Source organism: Moschus berezovskii, chromosome 16, assembly GCF_049115385.1.
Source record: "Moschus berezovskii isolate FMDL1 chromosome 16, NW_MosBer_1.0, whole genome shotgun sequence".
NCBI classification, from domain to species: Eukaryota; Metazoa; Chordata; class Mammalia; order Artiodactyla; family Moschidae; genus Moschus; species Moschus berezovskii.
In genome coordinates, this window is record NC_142475.1 from 6,547,273 (window position 1) to 6,572,903 (window position 25,631).

A 25,631-nucleotide genomic window follows, 5' to 3' on the forward strand; every position below is an offset into this window, starting at 1 on the left:
AAAGACAATTATATGATATCACCTATATGTGAAATCTAAAAAGTAAAACAAACCAGGGACTATAACAAAAAGAAACAGGCTCACATATGTTCACCAGAACAAACTGGTGGTTACCAGCGGGGATAAAGAATAAGAGAGCAGCAAGATACGGTGGGGTATGGGATTCAGAAGTACAAACCACCTTGCATAAAATAAGTAAGCTACCAGGATTTACAGTCAGAGCAATACATGGAATATGACCATGTGGGCTCAGTCAGTTCAGTCATGTCCGACTCTCCGCGACCCCAGGGACCCTGGCCCACCAGGCTCCTCTGTCCATGGGATTCTCCAGGCAAGAATACTGGAGTGGGTTGTCATTTCCTTCTCAGTGATAAAGTATGAAGTGAGTGAAATGAGTGAAGTCACTTAGTCGTGTCCGACTCCCTGCGACCCCACAGACTGTAGCCCACGAGGCTCCTCCATCCATGGGATTTTCCAGGCAAGAGGACTGGAGTGGGTTGCCATTTTCTTCTCCTGGAATATTACATGTTTTATAGTAAATAGAAATGGAATATAACCTTTAAAAATGTAAATAGAAATGGAATATAACCTTTAAAAAATGAGTCACTATGTTGTATGTCTGAAACTTACATAATATTGAACATCAGCTGTACCTCAATAAAAAGGAGAAAATGATATCTACCTAATAGTGATAAAATATTTTCTTTTAAAATAGAGCCCATCTTTGCCATCTCAAATACAGCTATCATCTTTTATATAAATGGAGCTAGCAGCTGCCAGAATAGCTTTATTTGACTGCTGTTTAAAATAAGTATAATTTGGGTACTGATGAGATATTTTCTGACCAAAAATATTTTCCATGGATCTCAAAGTCCCTATATTACTTAAACTCCTTAGTTGGGCTTCCCTGGTGGCTCAGATGGTAAAGAATCTGCCTGTAATGTGGGACACCTGAGTTTGATCCCTGAGTCAGGAAGATCCCCTGGAGGAGGAAATGGCAACTCACTCCAGGATTCTTGCCGGGGGAATCCCATGGACAGAGAAGCCTGGTGGGCTACAGTCCATGGGGTCACAAAGAGTCAGATACAACCAAATTCCTTAGATTACTTAAACTCTTAAGACCTCCTTAATATCATAGATATTTTTAAAATGTAAATATAAAAATTAATACATTGCAAGCAGAATTTATTTAGTTAGATTCACTGTCACTGGGCCAAGGCTGAAGCAAAAGGAAAATTTCCTCCAAAGGACTGAAGAATGACATTCATCAGTAACGTGAACATGTATTATGAATAGAGTTCAGTGAAATTCCAACAATATTCACACAGAAATTGTGTTCAGCTGTGAGTAACAATGAACTAGAGGACATTAGTTTATAACATTTTTCAGGTTTATTTTTATTTGTGTTACATAATGAGAAGTCACAGGACAGTAGTTTAAAGGTGTGAGGTGAGGCCTCTGAGATTCTCCTTGCATTTTCCTCAGCTCAAATATCCTACACCCATTCTAGCATGGAAAATGGGGAGATGTGCATATTTGGAAAGCAAAAATCCTCTCAATGTTTTACTAATCAGAATGATCATGTGACCACACAAGTAAGCATCTCTGGGAAATGCAAGGTGTTTTTTCTTATACAGCCCACATGAAAGCTATTAAAAAACAATGTTTCAGACTTCCCTGCTGGTTCACTGGTTAAGAATCTGTCTCCCAATGCAGGGGATATGTGTTTAAAGCATCAAAGATATTCTTTGAGCACCAAAGAATTGATGCTTTTGAACTGTGGTATTGGAGAAAACTCTTGAGCATCCCTTGGACTGCAAGGAGATCCAACCAGTCCATTCTAAAGGAGATCAGTCCTGGGTGTTCACTGGAAGGACTGATGTTGAAGCTGAAACTCCAATACTTTGGCCACCTCATGTGAAGAGCTAACTCATTGGAAAAGACCCTGATGCTGGGAAAGATTGAAGGCAGGAGGAGAAGGGGACGACAGAGGATGAGATGGCTGGATGGCATCACTGACTCGATGGACATGAGTTTGAGTGAACTCTGGGAGTTGGTGATGGACAGGGAGGCCTGGCGTGCTGTGGTTCATGGGGTCACAAAGAGTTGGACACGACTGAGCGACTGAACTGAACTGAACTGATGTACAGATAGTGTACAAAAGAGCCCCCCATTAAGGACTCACTTTAGACAAAAGCAGAGAAGACAAGCAGGTGACGTGCCATAGGGCACAAAATGAAAGAAATGCTGGTATCCGTCAAAATCAACTAGTAAAGTTTTTATTTACAAGTTAATAAACAAATGGTAAGAAAAGCACTGCACTTGAATAATTTACTCCTTTGGAGCAAATTAACGTAAATGACAGAGAAAAGGAGAGACATCATCCCATTCCTATGATCTGCTTCTCCAAAGTGACGGGCTTCAGAGAAACTAAAACTGATTTGTGTTTCATTCAAAACCTTCCCAAGTGAGTGAGCCTTCCAGACCTTCAGGCATATATTTGAACTTTAGGTAATGGGATTGGATGACACATTGTGGAGAGCTACAAAACGGAATAGAAGAAATACTGAAAAAAAACCAAAACTTTTTCCTAGTAATGATCCATTTTTCTTTTCATAGTATATTCTTTACTCAGTTCTATGAGTGATCATCATCCTATCTACAGCAAAGATAAATGAAAATTAATAGTGATATACTGCTACTTATATAAAACAAAAAGAATGGCATTTTTGAAGGGGACAGAAACATTTCAAAAAGTTCTAGGGCTTCTCTGGCACTTTTATCCACATTTTGTCTTAAATCTATTAATCTTGATATGTCACCACGATTCTTTCCTAGAATTTATCAGTTCTATAAGGGGATTGATTACTCTAAATAGCTGTCAGCAAATAGTATTCTAAGTGTAGATATTTTTGTTATTTTGTGATGCCTAGACTCTTGAGAGTCCCTTGTACCACAGGGAGATCCAACCAGTCCATTCTAAAGGAGATCAATCCTGGGTGTTCATTGGAAGGACTGATGCTAAAGCTGAAACTGCAATACTTTGGCTACCTCATGCGACGAGTTGACTCACTGGAAAAGACTCTGATGCTAGGAAAGGTTGAGGGCGGGAGAAGAAGGGGACGACCGAGAATGAGATGGCTGGATGGCATCACCGACTCTGTGGACATGAGTTTGAGTGTACTCCGGGAGTTGGTGATGGACAGGGAGGCCTGGCGTGCTGTGATTCATGGGGTCGCGGAGAGTTGGACACGACTGAGCGACTGAACTGAACTGAACTGAAGTTCTACATTAAAGTCACCGTCAGTGAATAAATAAAAAGAAATCTGCTAAAAGGAAAGCAATTGTATATTGTAGACACATGTACATCAAAGCACCTTCAAAATAAGATCTACAGTATATCTTGTTTGGTTTTGTTTTCTTTCAGTGATTGGAAATGATGGATTTTATATAATACTGAAAGGCCTAGCCCGACCTCGAACACAAATATATAAGAATCTGGTTGAAGAACGTGACTCTACAACCTCTTTCATACCTCAGAGTTTTCACAGCTTTGTTTTCAGTGAAGACTTCAGAAGCCCTCTGTTGACTGGGGTTGGTCCCACGGTAAGAAATGAATACTTGCTTCTTCAATAAGCAATGATGTGTCATTGTTATAAACTTTATCTCTTCCAGATACTTAAATTTACATATATCCAGTGTTACCTGAAATATTAAAGCTAATACAGCTTTTAAAAATAAAAATTATGCTGTCATGACAACTGGAGATGTGTTGTAACGAGACTAACGAGGGATGCATTCCACAACATACTGCCCACTGACTGGTGTTTCCTGTGCGTTTGATTACTGAGACAAAGCCATTGTAATTGGATCGCTAAATGAAGAGGGAGGGCCATTTTGAGATAAGAGCGAGCGAAGGGAGTGGTTTAAGAAAGGGAACACAGAGGACAGAACATGAAGGGCCTTTTAAACAAAACTAAAAGTGTGTGCTTGTGCTGTCTATCTCAAGAGCAATGATAAGGTAATCAAAGGGTTGATTCTATTAAAATCAGAAAGTCTCAATTGAAGAAAACGCTTTATTTATATGCAATGTTTGAAGACTATCAACTGGCTCAAATAAAGGTTAATATATTTCTGGATACCTGGATACCCCACATGAGGGTCAGCACTGGTTCAACTAGAATAGCAGCTATAAAAGCCAGTTAAAACTGTTGATCACACATGAATGAGTAATGCTTCTAACCTTCTATCTTGATTGGAATGGAAAAGAATGAACTCACCACTCAATGGCCACACACTGTGTTGTTTTTCAGTCATTCAGTCATGTCCAACTATTTGCAACCCCATAGACTACAGCACGCCAGTCTTCCCTATCCTTCATTATTTCCAAGAGTTTGCTCACAATCATGTCCATTGAGTTGATGGTGCCATCCAACCATCTCATTCTCTGTCACCCTCTTCTCCCCCTGCCCTCAATCTTTCCCAATATCAGGGTCTTTTCCAATGAGTTGGCTCTCCACATCAGGTCCCAAAGTATTGGAGCTTCAGCTGCAGCATCAGTCCTTCCAATGAGCATCCAAGGTTGATTTCCTTTAGAATTGACTTGTTTGATCTCCTTGCTATCCAAGGAACTCTCAAGAGTCTTCTCTAGCACCACATTTCAAAAGCATCAATTCTTCGGTGCTCAGCCTTCTTTATGGTCCAACTCTCACATCCATACATGACTACTGGAAAAATGATAGCTTTGACTATATAGAACTTTGTTAGCAGTGATGTTTCTGCTTTTCAATATGCTGTCTAGGTTTGTCATAGCTTTTCTTCCAAGGAACAAGCGTGTTTTAATTTCATGCCTGCGGTCACCATCTGCAAAGACTTTGGAACCCCCCCAAAATAAAATCTGTTGCTATTTCCATTTTGTCCTCATCTATTTGCCATGAAGTGATGGGACCAGATGCCATGATCTTTGTTTTTTAAATGCTGAGTTTTAATCCAAACTTTTCACTCTCTTCTTTAAGCCAGCTTTTTCACTCTTCTCTTTCATCTTTATCAAGAGGCTCTTTAGTTTCTCTTCACTTTCTGCTCTTAGAGTGGCATCATTTGCTTACCTGAGGTTATTGACATTTCTCCCAGCAATCTTCTTTCTCAGTTCAGTACAGTTCAGTTGCTCAGTCGTGTCTGACTCTTTGTGACCCCAAGGACTGCAGCACGCCAGGATTCCCTGTCCATCGCCAACTCCTGGAACTTCCTCAAACTCATGTCCATCAAGTCAGTGATCCTATCCAACCATCTCATCCTCTATCAAACCCTTCACCTCCTGCCTTCAGTCTTCCCCAGCATCAGGATCTTTTCAAATGAGTCAGTTCTTCACATCAGATAAACAAAGTATTGGAGTTTCAACCTCAGCAACAGTCCTTCCAATGAGTATTCAGGACTGATTTCCTTTGGGATGGACTGGTTGGATCTCCCTCCTGTCCAAGGGACTCTCAAGAGTCTTCTCCAACACCACAATTCAAAGGCATCAATTCTGCGGCACTCAGCTTTCTTTATGGTCCAACTCTCACATCCAGACATGACTACTGGAAAACTCATAGCTTTTTTTAGATGGACATTTGTTGGCAGAATAGTGTCTCTGCTTTTTAACATGCTTTCTAAGTTGCTCCTAGCTTTTCTTCCAAGGAATAAGCGTCTTTTAATTTCATGGCTGCAGTCACCATCTGCAGTGATTTTGGATTAGAATCTTGATTCTAACTTGTGATTTAGCATTTCACATGATGTACTCTGCAAAGTTAAATAAGTAGAACGATAATATACAGCCCTGACATACTCCTTCCCAATTTTGAATCAGTCCATTGTTTCATGTCCAGTTCTAACTGTTTCTTTTTGACCTGCATACATGTTTCTCAGGAGACAGGTAAGGTGGTCTGGTATTACCATCTCTTTAAGAATTTCCTGGAGTTTCTTGTGATCCACAGTCAAAGCCTTTAGTGTAGTCAACAAATCAGAGCTAAATGTTTTCCTGGAATTCCCCTGCCTTTTCTATAATCCAATGGATATTGGCAATTTGATTTCTGGTTCCTCTTCCTTTTCTAAACCCAGCTTGTACATCTGGATGTTCTATGTTCATATACTGTTGAAGCCTAGCTTGAAGGATTTTGAGTATTACCTTGCTAGTCTGTGAAATGAGCGTAATTGTGTGGTAATTTGAACATTTTTTGGCATTGCCCTTCTTTGGGATGTACATGAAAGCTGACCTTTTCAAGTTCTGTGGTCACTGCTGAGTTTTCCAAATTTCCTGGTGTATTAAGTGATGCATTTTAACAGCATATTCTTTTAGGATTAGAAATAGCTTAGCTGGAATTCCATCACCTCCACTGGCATTTTTAGTTGTAATGCTTCCTAAGGTTCACTAGACTTCACACTCTAAGATGTCTGGCTCTAGGTTACCTGGATCATTAAGACCTTTTTTGTACAGTTCTTCTGTGCAAACCCAATACTTTTTCAATTTGCTTTAGAAAAAAATAATTCCACGTTTTTCACAGCAGCTATAATTACTTCCATTTCTTTGTTAACTTTATAGTAATCCACTCCAGTCTTATAGGATCTAGTTGTTTGCTTGTTAAGGACAAAACTTAAGAATTTAGTGAAATAAGATGGGACTGCCAACTCTGAATCCTGAATTAGGTCTTTGAGGGCAGCAGTAATAGGTGTCATTCTTCCAGGAATGTAGTAGTATTTTCGTTCCAGCTTTGCTGATGGATAATTTGACAAGAAAATTTGTATATGTTTAAGGTGTGCATCCGGAGAAGGCAATGGCACCCCACTCCAGTACTCTTGCCTGGAAAATCCCATGGATGGAGGAGCCTGGGAGGCTGCAGTCCATGGGGTCGCTACGAGTCAGACATGACTGAGCGACTTCACTTTCACTTTTCACTTTCACACATTGGAGAAGGAAATGGCAACCCACTCCAGTGTTCTTGCCTGGAGAATCCCAGGGACGGGGGAGCCTGGTGGGCTGCCGTCTATGGGGTCGCACAGAGTCGGACATGACTGATGTGACTTAGCAGCAGCAGCAGCAGCAAGGTGTGTATCTTGATGTTTTGATATACGTATGCATTGTGAAGTGATCAGCACAATCAAGCTAATTAACATATCCATCATCTTATATAGTTAGATTTTTGTGTGTTTGTAATGAGAACACAATATCTGTCCTCCTAGCAAAGTTCAAGCATACACTATTGTGTGTGTGTGTGTGTGTGTGTGTGTGTGCACGCTCAGTTGCTCAGTTATCTTACTCGTTGTGACTCCATCGACTTCAGCCAAACCAGCTCTTCTGATCATGGAGATTTCCCAGCAAGAATACTGGAGTGGGTTGTCATTTCCTCCTCCAGGGGATGTTCCTGACAGGAATCTAACCTGCATCTCCTGCACTGGCAGGCAGATTCATATTGCTGATTATATTACTGTGTTGTATATCAGATCTCTAAGACTTCCTCACCTTGCATACAGCAAACTTTGTACCCTCTGATCAATATCTGTCCATTTTCCTTAGCCCATACACCTTGTGGCTTCCCCTGTGACTCAGCTAGTAAAGAATCTGCCTGTAATGCAGGAGACTTGGGTTTGATCCCTGGTTTGGGAAGATCCCCTGAAGAAGGGAAAGGCTACCCACTCCAGTGTTCTGGCCTGAAGAATTCCATGGATTGTACAGTCCATGGGGTTGTAAAGAGTCAGACATGACTAAGCAACTTTCATTTTCACTTTATACCTTGTCACCAACATTCTACTGTCTTCTATGAATTTGACTATTTTAGATAAAATATAGATGTGAGATCCTATTTTTCTTTGTTTGGCTTATTTTACTTCAGTTCAGTTCCATTCAGTCACTCAGTCATGTCCAACTCTTTGCAACCCCATGAATCGCAGCACGCCAGGCCTCCCTGTCCATCACCAACACCTGGAGTTCACCCAAACTCATTTGCATCGAGTCAGTGATGCCATCCAGCCATCTCATCGTCTATCGTCCACTTCTCCCCCTGCCCCCTATCCCTCCCAGCATCAGGGTCTTTTCCAATGAATCAACTCTTCGCATGAGGTGGCCAAAGTATTGGAGTTTCAGCCTCAGCATCAGTCCTTCCAATGAACACCCAGGACTGGTCTCAGGATGGACTGGCTGGATCTCCTTGAAGCTCAAGGGACTTGCAAGAGTCTTCTCCAGCACCATAGTTCAAAAGCATCAATTCTTCAGCGCTCAGCTTTCTTCACAGTCCAACTCTCACATCCATACATGACCACAGGAAAAACCATAACCTTGACTAGACAGACCTTTGTTGGCAAAGTAATATCTCTGCTTTTTAATATGCTATCTAGGTTGGTCATAACTTTCCTTCCAAGGAGTAAATGTCTTTTAATTTCATGGTTGCAATCACCATCTGCAATGATTTTGGAGCCCCCCAAAATAAAGTCTGACATTGTTTGCACTGTTTCAATATCTATTTCCCATGAAATGATGGGACCAGATGCCATGATCTTAGTTTTCTGAATGTTGAGCTTTAAGCCAACTTTTTCACCCTCCTTTTTCACTTTCATCAAGATGCTTTTTAGTTCCTCTTCACTTTCTGCTATAAAGGTGGTGTCATCTGCATATCTGAGGTTATTGATATTTCTCCCAGCAATCTTGTTTCCAGCTTGTGCTTCATCTAGCCCAGCGTTCCTCATGATATACTCTGCATATAAGTTAAATAAGCAGGGTGACAATATACAGCCTTGATGTACTCCTTTTCCTATTTGGAACCAGTCTGTTGTTCCATGTACAGTTCTGACTGTTGCTTCCTGACCTGCATACAGGTTTCTCAAGAGGCAGGTCAGGTGGTCTGGTATTCCCATCTCTTTCAGAATTTTCCAAGGTTTATTGTGATCCACACAGTCAAAGGCTTTGGCATAATCAATTAAGCAGATTTTTTTCTGGAACTCTCTTGCTTTTTCAGTGATCCAGCAATGTTGGCAATTTGATCTCTTTTACTTAGCATAATGTCTTTCAGGTTCTTGTGTTGTCACAAATGTCAGAATTTCCTTCCTTTTCAAACTTAATAAAATCCCATTGTTTGTGTATATATCGTATTTTCCACCTCCGTTCATCCCTGGATAAACACTTAGGTGGTTTCCATATTTTAGCTATTGGGGCTTTCCTGGTGGCTCAGAGGCTAAAGCGTCTGCCTGCAGTGTGGGAGACCAGGTTCAATCCCTGAGTCAGGAAGATCCCCTGGAGAAGAAATTGGCAATCCACTGCAGTACTCTTGCCTGGAAAATCCCATAGACAGAGGAGCATGGTAGGCTACAGGCCACGGAGTTGCAAAGAGTCGGACACGACTGAGCGACTTCACTTACTTACTTAGCTATTGTGAATAATGATTCAATAAACAAGGAAATGCAGCTGTGTCTTCAATATTCTGTGTTCCTTTCTTTAGATGACAGCACAGAAATGAGATTTCTGGATTGTATGGTAGTTCTGTTTTAATTTTTTGAGGGAAGATTCGTGCATGCATGCATACTTAGTCACTTCAGTCATGTCTGACTCTCTGGGACCCTATGGACCATGGCCTGCCAAGCTCCTCTGTCCATGGGATTCTCCAGGCAAGAATACTAGAGCGGGTTGCCATTTCCTTCTCCAGGGAAGCTCCATACTGTTTCTTAAAGGCTCTACCAATTTACATGTCCACCAACAGTATACAAGGATTCAGTTTTCACCACATCTTGCACATTTACCTTTTCTTTTTGATAAAAGATGTTCTAACAAATGTGAGGTGATATCTCATTAGAGTTTTGATTTCATTTCCTTGATGATTCAGTTCAGTTCAGTTCAGTTCAGTCGCTCAGTCGTGTCCGACTCTCCACGACCCCATGAATCACAGCACGCCAGGCCTCCCTGTATGATTAGTTATGTGAAATACTTTTTCAAGCACTTGTTGGTCATTTTAATGTATTATTTTGAGAACTATCTATTTAGGTTGTTTTCACATTTAAAAAATTGTGTTATTTGTTTCTTTGCTATTGAATTGTGTGAGTTCCTTATTTATTTTGGATAGTAACCCCTTATCTGATTGAAAATTTTTCTCCCGTTATATAGGCTGCCTTTTCATTTGTTTATTTTTATTTTGCTGTAAATAAGTTTTTAATCTTAATGTAATTCTGATGGTTGATTTTTACCTTTGTTGTTTGTATGTTTGGTATTGTGTCCAAAAATTCTTTACCAAGACCAGTTTCAAGGAGCTTCTTTCCTGCATGTGTTTCTAGGAGTTTTGCAATAGCAGATCTTTTGTTTAAGTTTTTAATCCATTTCAAGGTAATTTTTGTAGTGTGCTGTAAGATAAGAATTCAGATTCAGTATGTGGTTATCTGGTTTTCCAAGCACTATATCTTGAAGAGACTATTCTTTCCCTGTTGAATTTTCCTGAATCCCTTGTGAAATAGTTGTTGACTATATGTGACGGCATTTATTTCAGAGCTCTCTTTTCTGCTCCATTGGTATGTCTCTATGTTTAAGCTAATGCCATACTGTTTTAATTACCATATCCTTGTAGTATAGCTTAAAATTAGATCCTGTACTGCCTCTACCTTTGCTCTTTTGTCTCAGTATGGCTTTAGCAATTTAGTCTTTTGTGGTCCCATACAAATTTTAAGATTTCTTTATTTCTGTGAAAAATGCCACTGGACTTTTGATAGGGATTACATTGAATCTATATATGATTTTGTATAGTATAGACATATTTATAATATTAATTTCTCCAGTCCATGAACGTGGGCTATCTTTCTTTTTGTATCTTCAATTTTCATCATAAAAGTTCTGCAGTTTTCATTGTACAAATATTTCAGTTCCTTGACTATATAAATTTTTAATTATTTTATGTTTTTGATATTATTGTGAGTGGTATAGTTTATTTCTTTTTCAGGTGTTCTATTAATATATAGAAATGCCACTGATTTCTGTACATTGATTTTATATCCTGAAGCTTTATTGAATTGTTGATTAGTTCTAACAGCTTTTTTTTAAATTTTTCTGCATATAAGATAATTTCACCTACAAATAATAAAACAATTTACTGTGGCTTTTATAATTTGGTTGCCTTTTATTTATTTGTTTTGACTATTTGGTCTAACTAGGATTTCAGTAGGAATACTAGTGATGAGAGTGATATCCTTGTCTTTTTCCCCATCTCAGAAAAGAAGCTTTCAATCTTTCACCATTGAGTAGGATGGTAGCAATGGCTTTGTCATAACAGCCTTTATTGTGATGAGGCATGTTCCTTCTATACTCAATTTGTTGAAATGAAAGACTGGTGTATTTTGTCAGATTTTTTTTTTCTGCATATATTGAGATGATCATATGATCTTTATCTTTCATTCTGAGAGTGCAGTGCATCACATTTATTGATTGCATGTATTGAACCATTCTTGCCTCCCAGGATAAATCCCACTTAGTTATAGTGTATAATTCTTTTAATATGCTGTTGAATTGGAGTTGGTAACATGCACATTTTAACTATGTTATCTTTTCCTATTTGTGAACAGAAAATGTCTCTATTTATCTGTGCTTTCTTTAACGTCATTCAGTTCAGTTCAGTTCAGTCACTCAGTCGTGTCCAACTCTTTGCGACCCCATGAATCACAGCACGCCAGGCCTCCCTGTCCATCACCAACTCCCGGAGTTCACTCAAACTCATGTCCACAGAGTCGGTGATGCCATCCAGCCATCTCATTCTCTGTCGTCCCCTTCTCCTCCTGCCCCCAATCCTTCCCAGCATCAGAGTCTTTTCCAGTGAGTCAACTCGTCGCATGAAGTGGCCAAAGTATTGGAGTTTCAGCTTAAGCATCAGTCCTTCCAATGAACACCCAGAATTGATCTCCTTTAGAATGGACTGGTTGGATCTCCTTGCAGTACAAAGGACTCTCATTACTGTTTTATCATTTTCAGTACATATCTTTAAATTTATTCCTCAGTATTTTATTATCTTTGTTCTTTTAAGTGCTTTCTCAATTTCCTTTTTGTATAATTTGTTATTATGTATAGAAAAGACACTGATTTTGTATGTTACTTTTGTATTCTGTTATTATTTCTAACAATTTTTGTTGGAGTTTTTCAGGTTTTGTACATATAACATCATGTCATATACAGAAAGTGATTTTATTTCTTCCTTCTGATTTGGATAACTTTTCTTTCTCTCTCTCCTCTTTTTTTTTTCTTCTCCTTCTCTTTGCACCATTTCTCTGCCTAGGATAAGTTGAAGAGAAGTGGAAAGAGTGGGCATCCTTGCCTTGTACTAAATAGTTTTAGGTTTTTATTTGTGGATTGCTGTTAAATTGTTACTTTGTCAGGGGATGAGTACTGGGTGGGAATTCCCAGCCTTTCATCTTGCTATGTCTATGATATTGTTTTGATTTACTATCTTGGCTAAGGTGGAGGATATTAGGGAGAGGGAATTTCAGATTTCTACTTGATCTTCCTTACTAATAGCTTTTACCACAAAGACCAAGAAATCAATATGGGATCAATATCAAGTATCCATTCAAATCACATATTTAAAGTCCATGGAAGTTGTCGTGCTATGGTTCTATGAATCCAGTGGAGCTTCTGTGAACCAGACCTGGGCCAAGCTCAGTTTGTTCATTTTTTCTTTTACTTTTTTTCCCATTCTGAGTCTTCGTTGCTGCATGCATGGGCTTTGCCTCTAGTTGCAGAGAGCAGAGGCCACTCTCCGGTGTCAGAGTGTGGGCTTCTCATTGCAGTGGTTTATTCTTGTTGAGAAGCACAGAGCCCTGGGGCATGCGGCTTCGGTAGCTACAGCACGTGGACTCGGTGGTTGCAGACCCCGGGCTCTAGAGCACAGGATAGTTGTGGTGAGCAAGCTCAGTTGCCCCCCAGCATGTGGTTGCGGACCCCGGGCTCTAGAGCCCAGGATAGTTGTGGTGAGCAGGCTCAGTTGCCCCCCAGCATGTAGTTGCGGACCCCGGGCTCTAGAGCCCAGGATAGTTGTGGTGTGCAGGCTCAGTTGCCCCCCAGCATGTGGGGCGCCCCTGGATCAGGGACTGAACCTGTGTTCCCTGCCTTGGCAGGTGGACTCCACCACTGAGCCACGAGGGAAGCTCCCAAACTCAGATTTTTATTGCACTCACTATATTTTCTCACTGTAAAGATGGCAATTGTGATACTTAGTGTACCAGGTTTTAAAGTCTCTACCCTGAGTTTCAGGGTTCAACAGAGTACTTGCTGAGGTTGCATATGCAAGGTTGTTTGGAGCTATAGTATCCTTATAATAAAATATTAAGTCAAATTTTTACCTTTTTCTGTCTTCCAACTATAGAAGAATAGGTTTTCCTTATATGCTACCATGGAGTTCTTTGGTTATATCAATTTAAGCTGGTGATGAATTTTCCTAAAATATTATTTCCTTTGTCCATTGTATTTATATCCCCCCACAACAGTTATTCTTTTTGAAAATTTATTTTTAGTTAAAGTATGGTTGAATTTCAATGTTGTGTTAATTACTGCTGTATAGAAACATGACTCAGTTATTCTTTTCTATGGTTCTTAATATTCATCCACAACATCTCAAAAGTCTGAGACACTAGCTTTCTGAGCATTGTCTTCTGACAATACCCTAGCCCTGTTCAACACCATTAAAAGTTTTATCAATTGTACTGCCACAGCAGGCCAGGAACTATCAGTACTAAAGTAATGGCTTTTTATTGCAAGCTGGCTGGCAAGCAGTTCATAACTCTAAATCATTCTTTTTTTTTCTAGTACTTATAGAATGTTTTGAAAAAATAATATAGATAAAAGCAGACAATTTTGTTGCATGTCAGCAACTTTAGCGATTTTGTTCTTAAGTCTGCTGAAGAAAAAGTATGTGACTATTGCGTATAATGTAACTTGGATTGCTAAAAATGTAAAGTATCCTTATTGACCCTGTTTTCTATAGGAAATGTGAGTTAAATTTTAAAAGATGCTATTCTTTGTCTAATTTTATTGACTTTTCTGTGTATTTATTTAAAAAATAAGCATTAAATATGTTTGGGAGTTTTGTGGTTTTTCACAAAGGGTTATGTTTTATTTTTCCTTCATCTATTTGGCTTCTTTACCACTATTTGCTTTTTTTATTGTGTTGTATCAGAGAATCACATAAAAAAAAGAGGAGTAATACTATCTTAACTCTTTAATTTAATCCTCTAGCAAATTTTGTAAACCAGTGGTCATTATCTGGGTATAATGAGCATAAAGTGAAAAACATTCAATCAAAGAATCAAATACATTTTTCATGATATGCAAACATATTACACTTATTCCCTGTTACAGATCTAAATTGGACTAAAATATTTGGTAAAATGCAAATAACAATTTTTGTTTTTGTTTTTCTTGATATTGATTTATGTAGTAAGGAAAATTTGTTTTGTGGTGGCTGACAGTAAAGAATCTGCCTGCAACATGGGAGACCTGGGTCCACTCCCTGGGTTTGGATGACTCCCTGGAGAAGGGAAAGGCTACCCCTCCAGTGTTCTTGTCTGGAGAATTCCCATAGACAGAGGAGCCTGGAGAGGGCTACGGTCCATGGGGTCGCAAAGAGCTGGACATGAATGAGCGAGTAAGCAGATCGCACGTAAGGAAAAGAGGAAAAAACATTCATTTACAAGATCATCAGTGAGGATCCTAAGCAGTTTTAAAATCTTCAGTTTGTTTTTAATTAGTTTCACAGTTTTGCAAAGAACAATCATAAAGAAAATCAAGTTTCCTTAGAGTCAACTCAGGTATAGTATGGCATATGTTAACACAAACATACACACACACACACACACCCACTCTGCATTTTGTACCTTATTTGGTATTTTATACTTTATATGTCCCTATAATTGATATATATTTGGTTACGCTGGTATTTTTATTAAGATGTATTTTTGACACAGTAACATTTAGCAACATTATACAAGCAATTTTTAAGTGGAAGCTTTTTATTATTAAAAATAGCTTAATGTTTTATTAGTAGTGCTTTTCTTTGAACAATAAACATTTGAAGACATGTGGAATGAAGATCTTTTGATAAATGTATACTGAACAATTTGGACTGAGTAGGGTAAAATTACAAAATAGCTTTATTTTCTTTAATAACAAAGCTTTAAAACAATCTGTGTAGTAGTATTTTTACATGCTCCCTGGATGAAATCTCAGTCAGATTCCTAGTTATTAACAAATAGATATTTTAGATATTAAAATTTCTAATATTTCATTTCTTAGATATTAAATTTTCCAGTCTTGTCTTCATATCAAAATTTCAAACTCTCCTGCTGGACAACACAACTTGCGCCTTGTTATACTATAATTCTGCAGTGGGGGAAGTGGTCACAATAGTTTATTCCCTCTTTCTTACTCTGCATCCTATTCTGTTCATTAACTGCTTTTCCTGCTCCTCTCAGAGCAACAGGAAGGAAGGGAGAATGGATATTAGAGGTGAATTTTATGGTTACCGTCAGTGATTTGGTGTCTAAATGCAATCTTTTATGTGTCCTTTCTTCTGTAACTCCCTTGAAAGGTAATGTTTTGTGAATGCATGCTCAGTCATGTCTGACTCTTTGTGACCCAATGAACTGTAACTTGCCAGGCTCCTCTGTCCATGGTATTTTTCAGGCAAGAATACTGGAGTGGGTTTTTATTTCCTCATCCAGGGGATCTTCCAAGCTCAGGGACTGACCCCTGTCTCTGTGTTTGCTGCATTGACAGGCAGATTCTTCACCACTTGAGCCATTTGGGAAGCCCACTGTCTTGTATAGTGAGTTATTTAATACAATGTTTGTCCCTGGCTTTGTGCAGTGGAGACCACAGAAGTCTCTCTTTTGAATCAACTTGCCACTTCAGGCAGGTCCCCAGGTTTACCCCCTTTCCAGACAGTTCCACACTCTTTAACTTTGCTGAGTCCACCTGGCTGATGGGGGAGGGAGAGCCACACACTTAGCCCATTGGCTTCCTGTCTTCTTTTGACTGAACTCGGGTTTGGCTGCCCATTGATCAGTACTCACAAGGGAGGTGAACGGTTGCTTTCTCAGAGAAAGGAAAGATTGCTTTCTCAGAGTTCCAGCAACCTGGGGAGAAGGTGGATTTGTGCTCCAGATCAACTCAGAAGAGTCTGCTCAGCTATGACTGCTTTTGGAGTCTCAGTGAATCATCCAGGCAGGAGGTTGGGTTCCGAGTCATTTTCCCTTGCATGCAGACTGGCTGACTCCTGCTGATCTTTCTTCAGATGCTACCTTGCCCGCGTGATCTGCCTGCAGGATTGCTAATGAGGCTACTGGGAGTAGAGAGCTAGTCATTTTCTTGCTATTTAATTCTTCATTCTTATTTCTTTCAATCTAGGAAAAGAATCAACAGGTTCCAAGGCACTGTGTGCATTCAGTGGAGAATAAGTTAGGAGTTAGGTTAAATTATCTAGCGATCTCATTCCTATAATGAAGTTCTTTTAAGGTCAGAGAGGAGCAGAAGCAGGCAGACAGGAAAGGGGCAGAAAGAGCTTCTTTCAGTCCTCACTTTGAGCTTTGGGCAAAGGGAAGGAGGAGGAGGGGAGATGACTGCAGGACTCAGCTCTCGCTACACAGACCTCTCTGTCTTTTCTATCAGCACTCTGATCTCAGTTCATAGTCTCCTGAGGTGGAAAATGAGCTAAAGTTCACAAAATCAATTTTACGATTGATAAATCTCTATGCAAGTCCTACACATTTTAATTTCAAATACTCTGAAGCAACAGGAAAAGTCACTTTCACTGTAGGAAAGCTTTCCAGAGCACTCTGTTACATAAATATCCATTCAGTCTTTATTATGTGTGTATATATATTCTACACCATTTAAATTTCTATGAATGTAAGTTTAGCATCTTAGAATAATTGAAAATATTGCATTTAATATTATATGGTTTTTAGGTATAACACATCCTAAGTAATTTATGTATCTTGTGAGATATTGTAGCTTTATATATAATAGAATATATCTCTATGAATGTAATAGGATGTTGTGTGTACACATAAAAATACATATAACACATAGAACGTGATAGATTATATATATTTCCACATGAAATCTTACATATGAAATTTTTTATTAATTTTCTTGAAACTCCCCAATTTGACAAAAACTGGGATATTGTAATGTATCTATATTACTTGTGGGTTTTGCCACAGAAAAAATCAGTTTCAACAGGATAGTTTCTCAGAATAAAAAAGTTTTTTCATTGTGTGTGTGTTTATGCATGCTAAAAAATTCAGTTAAATCAAATAGTTTTATTAAAGTTATTATGTAAATATTTTTAAGTGTTGTGTTGAGTATACAATATAATCTTGAAATGGTTAGAGATATAAAATTTGAAATTGTCTACATAGAAATGTGATAGTAAATCCATAAGATAGATAAAATTTTCAGGAAAATAGTATTGAAAAGAAAGAGTTGAACTCAAGGAGCAAATCTTGAGTATATTTCTCACTTGAGAAAAAGTAGTCACTATAGAGTCCAGCAAAGGAGCTCACTAGAAATATGACAGAGAGAAGAAAATTGCCCTGAAGGTGAGATGATTAAATAATTATTGATATTTGGGGCCGTTCCTTTTACAGTGGGAACTTTGCATGAACCCCTCATGTTTTCTTGCCTGGCTGTAGGCTGTGACTCTTTGTGAGTGTTTTGTTATGTGACTTGATAACATCCTAGACTGGAGAAAATAGGTTTCCTTTGAGCAATATAATTTAACTAAAAGTTAAAACCGTTATTTTTGTTTAAATTTATTTTTTCATTGGAGGAAGGTTGCCTGACAGTGCTGTGTGGGTTTCTGCTGTGGAACAATAGGAATCAGCCACAGTCTTCCGTGTACCTCCTCCCTCTTAAGCCTCCTCCCTCTCCCCTCACCACTCCCCTCTGGGTCATCACAGAGAGCCAGGCTGGGCCCCCTGAGTTATGCAGCAGCTTCCCGCCAGCTCTCAGTTTTACACTTGACAGTGTATATATGTCTGTGCTACTTTTCCATTTGTCCCACCGTCTCCTCCCCCACGGGGTCCACAAGTCCATTCTCTACATCTGCATCTCCACCCTCTCCTTGCAAATAGGTTCATCAATACTGTTTTTCTAGATTCTGTGTGTATGTATTAACACACAATATTTGTTTTTCTCTTTCTGACTTACTCTACTGTGTTTAACAGGCTCTAGGTTCATGCAACTCACTATGACTGACTCGGATTTGTTCCTTTTTATGCTTGAGCAATATTCCATTGTATATATATATGTACATATACATCTTTATCCATTCATCTGTCAATAGTCATCAGTTTGCTTCCATGTCCTAGCTATTGTAAATAGTGCTGCAACTAACACTGGGGTACATGTGTCTTTTAGAAATGTGGTTTTCTCAGAGTATATGCCCAGTAGTGGGATTGCTGGGTCATATGGTATCTACTCCTTGTTTGTTAAGGAACCTACATACTCTTCTCCATAATAGCTAAATCACTTTACATTTCTACCAGCAGTGTAGCAGAGTTTCTTTTTCTCCACATCCTCTCCAGCATTTATTGTTTGTAGATTTTTGATGATGACCATTCTGACTGGTGTGAGTTGATGCTTCATTGTAGTTTTCGTTTGCATTCTCTAACAATTACTAATATTGAATATCTTTTCATGTGTTTGTTGATCACCTGTATGTATTCTTCAGAGAAAAGTCAGTTTAGGTCTTCTGCCCATTTTTTGACTGGACTGTTTGTTTTTCTAATATTGAACCATATAAGCTGCTATATCCCTTGTCTCACTTGCAATTATGTTCTCCCATGCTATTGTCTCTTAATCTTGTTTATTATTTCATTTACTGTGCAAAGACATTTCAGTTTAATTGGGTCCCATTTGCTTATTTCTGTTTTTATTTCCATTACTTTAGGAGATGAGTCAAAGAGGATCTTGCTGTGATTTATGTCAAAGAGTGCACTGGCCTATGTTTTTTTCTAAGAGCTTTATGGTTTCTGACTTTACATTTAAGTCTATAATCCATTTTGAGTTTATTTTTGTGTATGACATTAGGAAATATTCTAGTTTCATTCTTTCATGAACTGAACATGTTCGGTTCGGTCCAGTTGCTCAGTCGTGTCCAGCTCTTTGCAACCCCATGGACTGCAGCACACCAGGCCTCCCTGTCCATCACCAACTCCTGGAGTTTACTCAAGCTTATGTCCATTGAGTGGGTGATGCCATCCAACCATCTCATCCTCTGTCATCCCCTTCTCCTCCTGCCTTCAATCTTTCCCAGCATCAGGGTCTTTTCAAATGAGTCAGTTCTTTGCATCAGGTGGCCAAAGTATTGGAGTTTCAGCTTCAACATCCTTCCAATGAACACCCAAGGCTGATCTCCGTTAGGATGGACTGGGTGGATCTCCTTGCTGTCCAAGGGACTCTCAAGAGTCTTCTCGAACACCACAGTTCAAAAGTATCAATTCTTCGCCACTCAGCTATCTCTATGGTCCCACTCTCACATCCATACATGACTACTGGAAAAACCAAAGCTTTGGCTGGATGGACCTTTGTGGGCAAAGTAATATCTCTGGTTTTTAATATGTTGTCTAGGTTGGTCCAAACTCTTCTTCTAAGGAACAAGCGTCTTTTAATTTCATGGCTTCACTCACCATCTGCAGTGATTTTGGAGCCCAAGAAAATAAAGTCTGTCACTGTTTCCATTGTTTGCCCATCTATTTGCCATGAAGTGATGGGACCAGATGCCATCGTCTTAGTCTTCTGAGTGTAGCTGTACAGTTTTCCAAGTACCACTTATTGAAGAGGCTGTCTTTTCTCCATTGCATATTGTTGCCTCCTTTGTCAAAGGTAAGGTGCCCATAGGTGAATGGATGTAGCTCGACTTCATTTTATTGATCTATATTTCTGTTTTTATGCCAGTACCATACTGTCTTGATGACTGTCTCTTTGCAATATGGTCTAAAGTCAGGAAGGTTGATTCTTCCAACTCCACTCTTCTTTCTCAAGACTCCAGCTATTCAGAGTCTTTTGTGTTTCCATTTGTTCTAGTGCTTTTTCAATGGTGAAAAATACCATTGGTATTTTGATACAGATTTCATTGAATGTATAGATCGTTTTGAGTAGTATAGTCATTTTCACAATAGTGATTCTTCCAATCCAAGAATATGATATATCTCTCCATGTGTTTGTATCATTTTGATTTCTTTCATCAGTGTCATACAGATTTCTGCATACAGGTCTTTTGTCTCTTTGCTGCTGCTAAGTCACATCAGTCGTGTCCGACTCTGTGCGACCCCATAGACAGCAGCCCACCATGCTCCCCTGTCCTTGGGATTCTCCAGGCAAGAACACTGGAGTGGGTTGCCATTTCCTTCTCCTTTGTCTCTTTCAGTTCAGTTCAGTTCAGTCGCTCAGTCGTGTCTGAATCTTTGTGACCCCTTGAATCACAGCACGCCAGGCCTCCCTGTCCATCACCAAATCCCAGAGTTCACTCAAACTCATGTCCATCGAGTCAGTGATGCCATCCAGCCATCTCATCCTCCATCGTCCCCTTCTCCTCCCGCCCCCAATCCTTCCCAGCATCAGAATCTTTTCCAGTGAGTCAACTCGTCGCATGAGGTGGCCAAAGTATTGGAGTTTCAGCTTTAGCATCAGTCCTTCCAATGAACATCCAGGATGGATCTCCTTTAGAATGAACTGGTTGGACATCCTTGCAGTCCAAGGGACACTCAAGAGTCTTCTCCAACACCACAGTTCAAAAGAATCAATTCTTCGGCAATAGGCCTTCTTCACAGTCCAACTCTCACATCCATACTAGACCACTGGAAAAACCATAGCCTTGACTAGACGGACCTTTGTTGGCAAAGTAATGTCTCTGCTTTTTAATAAACTATCAAGGTTGGTCATAACTTTCCTTCCAAGGAGTAAGCGTCTTTTAATTTCATGGCTGCAATCAGCATCTGCAGTGATTTTGGAGCCCAAAAAAATAAAAGTCTGACACTGTTTCCACTGTTTCCCCATCTATTTCCCATGAAGTGATGGGGCCAGATGCCATGATCTTTGTTTTCTGAATGTTGAGCTTTAAGCCAACTTTTCACTCTCCTCTTTCACTTTCATCAAGAGGCTTTTGAGTTCCTCTTCACTTTCTGCCATAAGGGTGGTGTCATCTGCATATCTGAGGTTATTGATATTTCTCCTGGCAATCTTGTTTCCAGCTTGTGCTTCTTCCAGCCCAGCGTTCCTCATGATGTACTCTGCATAGAAGTTAAATAAGCAGGGTGACAATATACAGCCTTGACGGACTCCTTTTCCTATTTGGAACCAGTCTGTTGTTCCATGTCCAGTTCGAAATGTTGATTCCTGAATTGCACACAGGTTTCTCAACAGGCAGGTCAGGTGGTCTGGTATTCCCATCTCTTTCAGAATTTTCCAGTTTCTTGTGATCCACACAGTCAAATGCTTTGGCATAGTCAATGAAGCAGAAATAGATGTTTTTCTGGAACTCTCTTGCTTTCTCCATGATCTAGCGGATGTTGGCAATTTGTTCTCTGGTGCCTCTGCCTTTTCTAAAACCTGCTTGAACATCTGGAAGTTCATGGTTCACATATTGCTGAATCCTGGCTTGGAGAATTTTGAGCATGACTTTACTAGCGTGTGAGATGAGTGCAATTGTGCGGTAGTTTGAGCATTCTTTGGCATTGCCTTTCTTTGGGATTGGAATGAAGACTGACCTTTTCCAGTCCTGTGGCCACTACTGAGTTTTCCAAATTTGTTGGCATATTGAGTGCAGCACTTTCACAGCATCATCTTTCAGGATTTGAAATAGCTCAACTGGAATTCCATCACCTCCACTAACTTTGTTCGTAGTGATGCTTTCTAAGGGCCACTTGACTTCACATTCCAAGATGTCTGGCTCTAGGGCAGTGATCACGCCATCATGATTATCTTGGTGTGAAGATCTTTTTTGTGTAGTTCTGTGTATTCTTGCCACCTCTTCTTAATATCTTCTGCTTCTGTCAGGTCCATACCATTTCTGTCCTTTGTTGAGCCCATCTTTGCATGAAATGTTCCCTTGGAAACTCTAATTTTCTTGAAGAGATCTCTTGTTTTTCCTAATCTGTTGTTTTCCTCTATTTCTTTGCATTGATTGCTGAGAAAGGCTTTCTTATCTCTCCTTGCTATTCTTTGGAACTCTGCATTCAAATGCTTATATCTTTCCTTTTCTCCTTTGCTTTTCGCTTCTCTTCTTTTCACAGCTATTTGTAAGGCCTCCTCCTTACTCGTTAGGTGAGTTTATTCCTAGGTATTTTATTCATTTTGTTGCAATGGTGAATGGGATTGTTTCACTAATTTCTCTTTCTGATTTTTCATTTTCATAATAGGAATGCAAGGGATTTCTATTAATTTTATATCCTGCAAATTTACTGTATTTATTGATTTGGGCTAGTAATTTCCTGGTGGCATCTTGAGGGTTTCCTGTGCATAGAATCATGTCATCAGCAAATGGGGTTTTATTTCTTCTTTTCTGGATTCCTTTTATTTCTTTTTCTCCTGTGATTTCTGTGGCTAGGACTTCCAAAACTATATTAAATGATAGTGGCGAGAGTGGGTACCCTTGTCTTGCTCCTGATCTTAGAGGAAATGCTTCCAGGTTTTCACCATTGAGAATGTTTGCTGTGGGTTTGTCATAGATGGCCTTTATTATGTTGGGGTAGGTTCCTTCTGTGCCAGCTTTCTGAAGAGTTATTATCATAAATAGGTGTTGAATTTTGTCAAAAGCTTTCTCTGCATCTATTGAGGTGATGGTATGATTTTTATCTTTCATTTTATTAATATAGTTTAACACAGTGATTGATTTGTTCGATTCCTTTAATGTGTTGCTGGGTTGCGTTTGCTAGAATTTTGTTAAGGATTTTTGCATCTTTGTTCATCAGTGATATGGTCTGTGATTTTCTTTTATTTGTGGTATCTTTGTCTGGTTTTTGTGTCAGGATGATGGTGGCCGCCTAGAATGAGTTTGGGAGTTTTCTTTCCTCTGCAATTTTCTGGAAGAGTTTGAGCAGGATAGGTGTTACCTCTTCTCTAAACATTTAGAATTTACCTGTGAAGCCATCTGGTCTCAAGATTTATTTTTTGGAAGATTTTTGATCACCGATTTTGTTTCATTGCCTGTGATTGGTATGTTCATATTTTCTATTTCTTCCTGTTTCAATCTTGGAAGGTTGTACTTTTCTAAGAATTTACCCATTTCTTTTAGATTGTCCATTTTATTGGCATATAGTTGCTTGTAATAGTCTTTTATGATCCTTTATATTTCTGCATTGTCTATTGTAACATCTCCTTTTTCATTTCTAATTTTATTGATAGAAGTCTTTTCTTCTTGATGGGTCTGGCTAATGGTTTGTCAATTTTATCTTCTCAAAGAACCAGCTTTAAGTTTTATTGATCTTTGCTACTGTCTCCTTCATTTATGTTTTTATTTATAACCACTCTGATCTTTATGATTTATTTCCTTGTACTAACTTTGTTTTTGTTGTTCTTTCTCTAGTTGCTTTTGGTGTAAGGTTAGCTTGCTTGTTTGATGTTTTTCTTGTTTCTCTAGGTTGCCTTGTATTGCTGTAAACTTGCTTCTGAGCATTGCTTTTACTGTATCCCATATGTTTTGAGTTGTGTTCATCATCCTGTTTCTGGCATAGGCTATGGGTTTAATAAATAATAGTGTATTATTATTATTGGGCTTTCCTTGTGACTCAGCTGGTAAAAAAATCTTCCTGCAATGCAGGAGACCTGGGTTCGATCCTTGGTTTGAGAAGATCCCTGGAGAAGGGAAAAGCTGCCCATTCCAGTATACTGGCCTGGAGAATTCCATGGACTGTATCGTCCATGGGGTCACAAAGAGTTGGCTATGACTGAGCAACTTTCACTTTCATCATTACTGTAATGAAATCAATTACATTCATTAATACAATTGAATCGGATTAAGAAAAAAATATATTGACAATATTGATGCATACTGCACAATAATTAACTCTCCTCCAACTTTTACCATGGCTGTTAGGATGGAGTCAGTCCATATCCTAAACACTTCCTAAAAGTTTTCCACCAAATTAAATCCTTCTGGAAACATCATTTCTCAGGTATGATACATTCAGTTCATCTTCAGCAGCAGTGAGTTTACTCATTGTGTCAGAACTAGGTATTTTCATTCTCACTTGAGAATCTCTGCTTCTTGAGTAATGTTTTCAGGAGCTATAATCTTGGGAGGAGAAGCTTACATACATGATGGAGACATTCTGTTTTTCCCTATCCTCTCCTTCCTTGCTGCCAAATCATGTCACAGATCTTCCTTCCTGTGTTCCCATTTGTACTGAGACAGGTTCCTAGCATGTACTACCCCACTTTAGTTGTTAACTCATTAGGAATTTCCTTATTCATTGGTTAGACCATATGAAAGCTTATCAGTTTTCTAACAGGGATATCTGGCTAACCCATGATCTTGAAACTCACATTTGTCCTTGTTTGCTATGGTTATTCTGTATTACCATCATTGCTAATTAACGTGTGCTTTCTGTCCACAATTTAGTTTTGCTGCTTCTGCTGCTGCTGCTGCTGCTAAGTCACTTCAGTCGTGTCCGACTCTGTGTGACCCCGTAGACGGAAGCCCACCAGGCTCCCCCGTCCCTGAGATTCTCCAGGCAAGAACACTGGAGTGGGTTGCCATTACCTTCTCCAATGTGTAAAAGTGAAAAGTGAAAGTGAAGTCGCTCAGTCGTGTCCGACCCATAGCGACCCCACGGACTGCAGCCTACCAGGCTCCTCCATCCATGGGATTTTCTAGGCAAGAGTACTGGAGTGGCTTGCCATTGCCTTCTCCGTTGCTGTTTCTAGTTATCTATATATCTAGTTATAGCTGTCTATCATAATCTCCAAAATTCCATTTCACTACTTACCATAAAATTATATATCTCAATGCTGTAGACCCTTGTATGCTTGCCAGAATGCATCAGTTCAGTTGCTCAGTTGCATCCAACTCTTTGCAACCCCATGGACTGTAGCACGCCAGGCCTCCCTGTCCATCACCAACTCCCAGAGTTTACTTAAACTCATGTCATTGAGTCAGTGATGACATTCAACCATCTCATCCTCTGTCATCTCCTCTCCTCCTGCCTTCACTCTTTCCCAGCATCAGGATCTTTTCCAATGAGTCAGTTCTTCGCATCAGGTAGCCAAAGTGTTGAAAATTCAGCCTCAGCATCAGTCCTTCCAATGAGTATTCAGGACTGATTTCCTTTAGGATGGACTGGTTTGATCGCCAGATGTATAGGATAGTCTTACACATCCATATTAAGAAGGAAGTACACAGAGAGAGAAGGTAAAGAATAAGGGAAATTCTAAGTGCAGTTTGAAACAGTGAAAATTATGATACAAAAGCACAGAGTTTGATATGAGATAATTGTAGGCTTGAATCCCGACGCTGCTGTTTTCTAGTCATTTGACCTTGGACATGTTCCATAATTTTTCCAAAGCTCTATTTCTGCATTTGTAAAATTGATTTAGAGGTAGTCATAGTATTATTAATATCCTCCTCTTACTACTCTTCTGA

The 25,631-nt window shown here is 39.3% G+C and overlaps 1 protein-coding gene across 1 annotated transcript in view; it reads left to right on the forward strand.

Annotated features, from left to right (window-relative positions):
- The window catches only part of CNBD1 (cyclic nucleotide binding domain containing 1), a 500,682-nt gene that overhangs the window by 293,275 nt on the left and 181,776 nt on the right, over window positions 1-25,631 (forward strand). Inside the window, exon 6 of the mRNA XM_088844600.1 lies at window positions 3,428-3,606. Coding sequence (XP_088700726.1) covers window positions 3,428-3,606 — 179 coding nt within the window. The remainder of the gene's footprint in view (window positions 1-3,427; window positions 3,607-25,631) is intronic.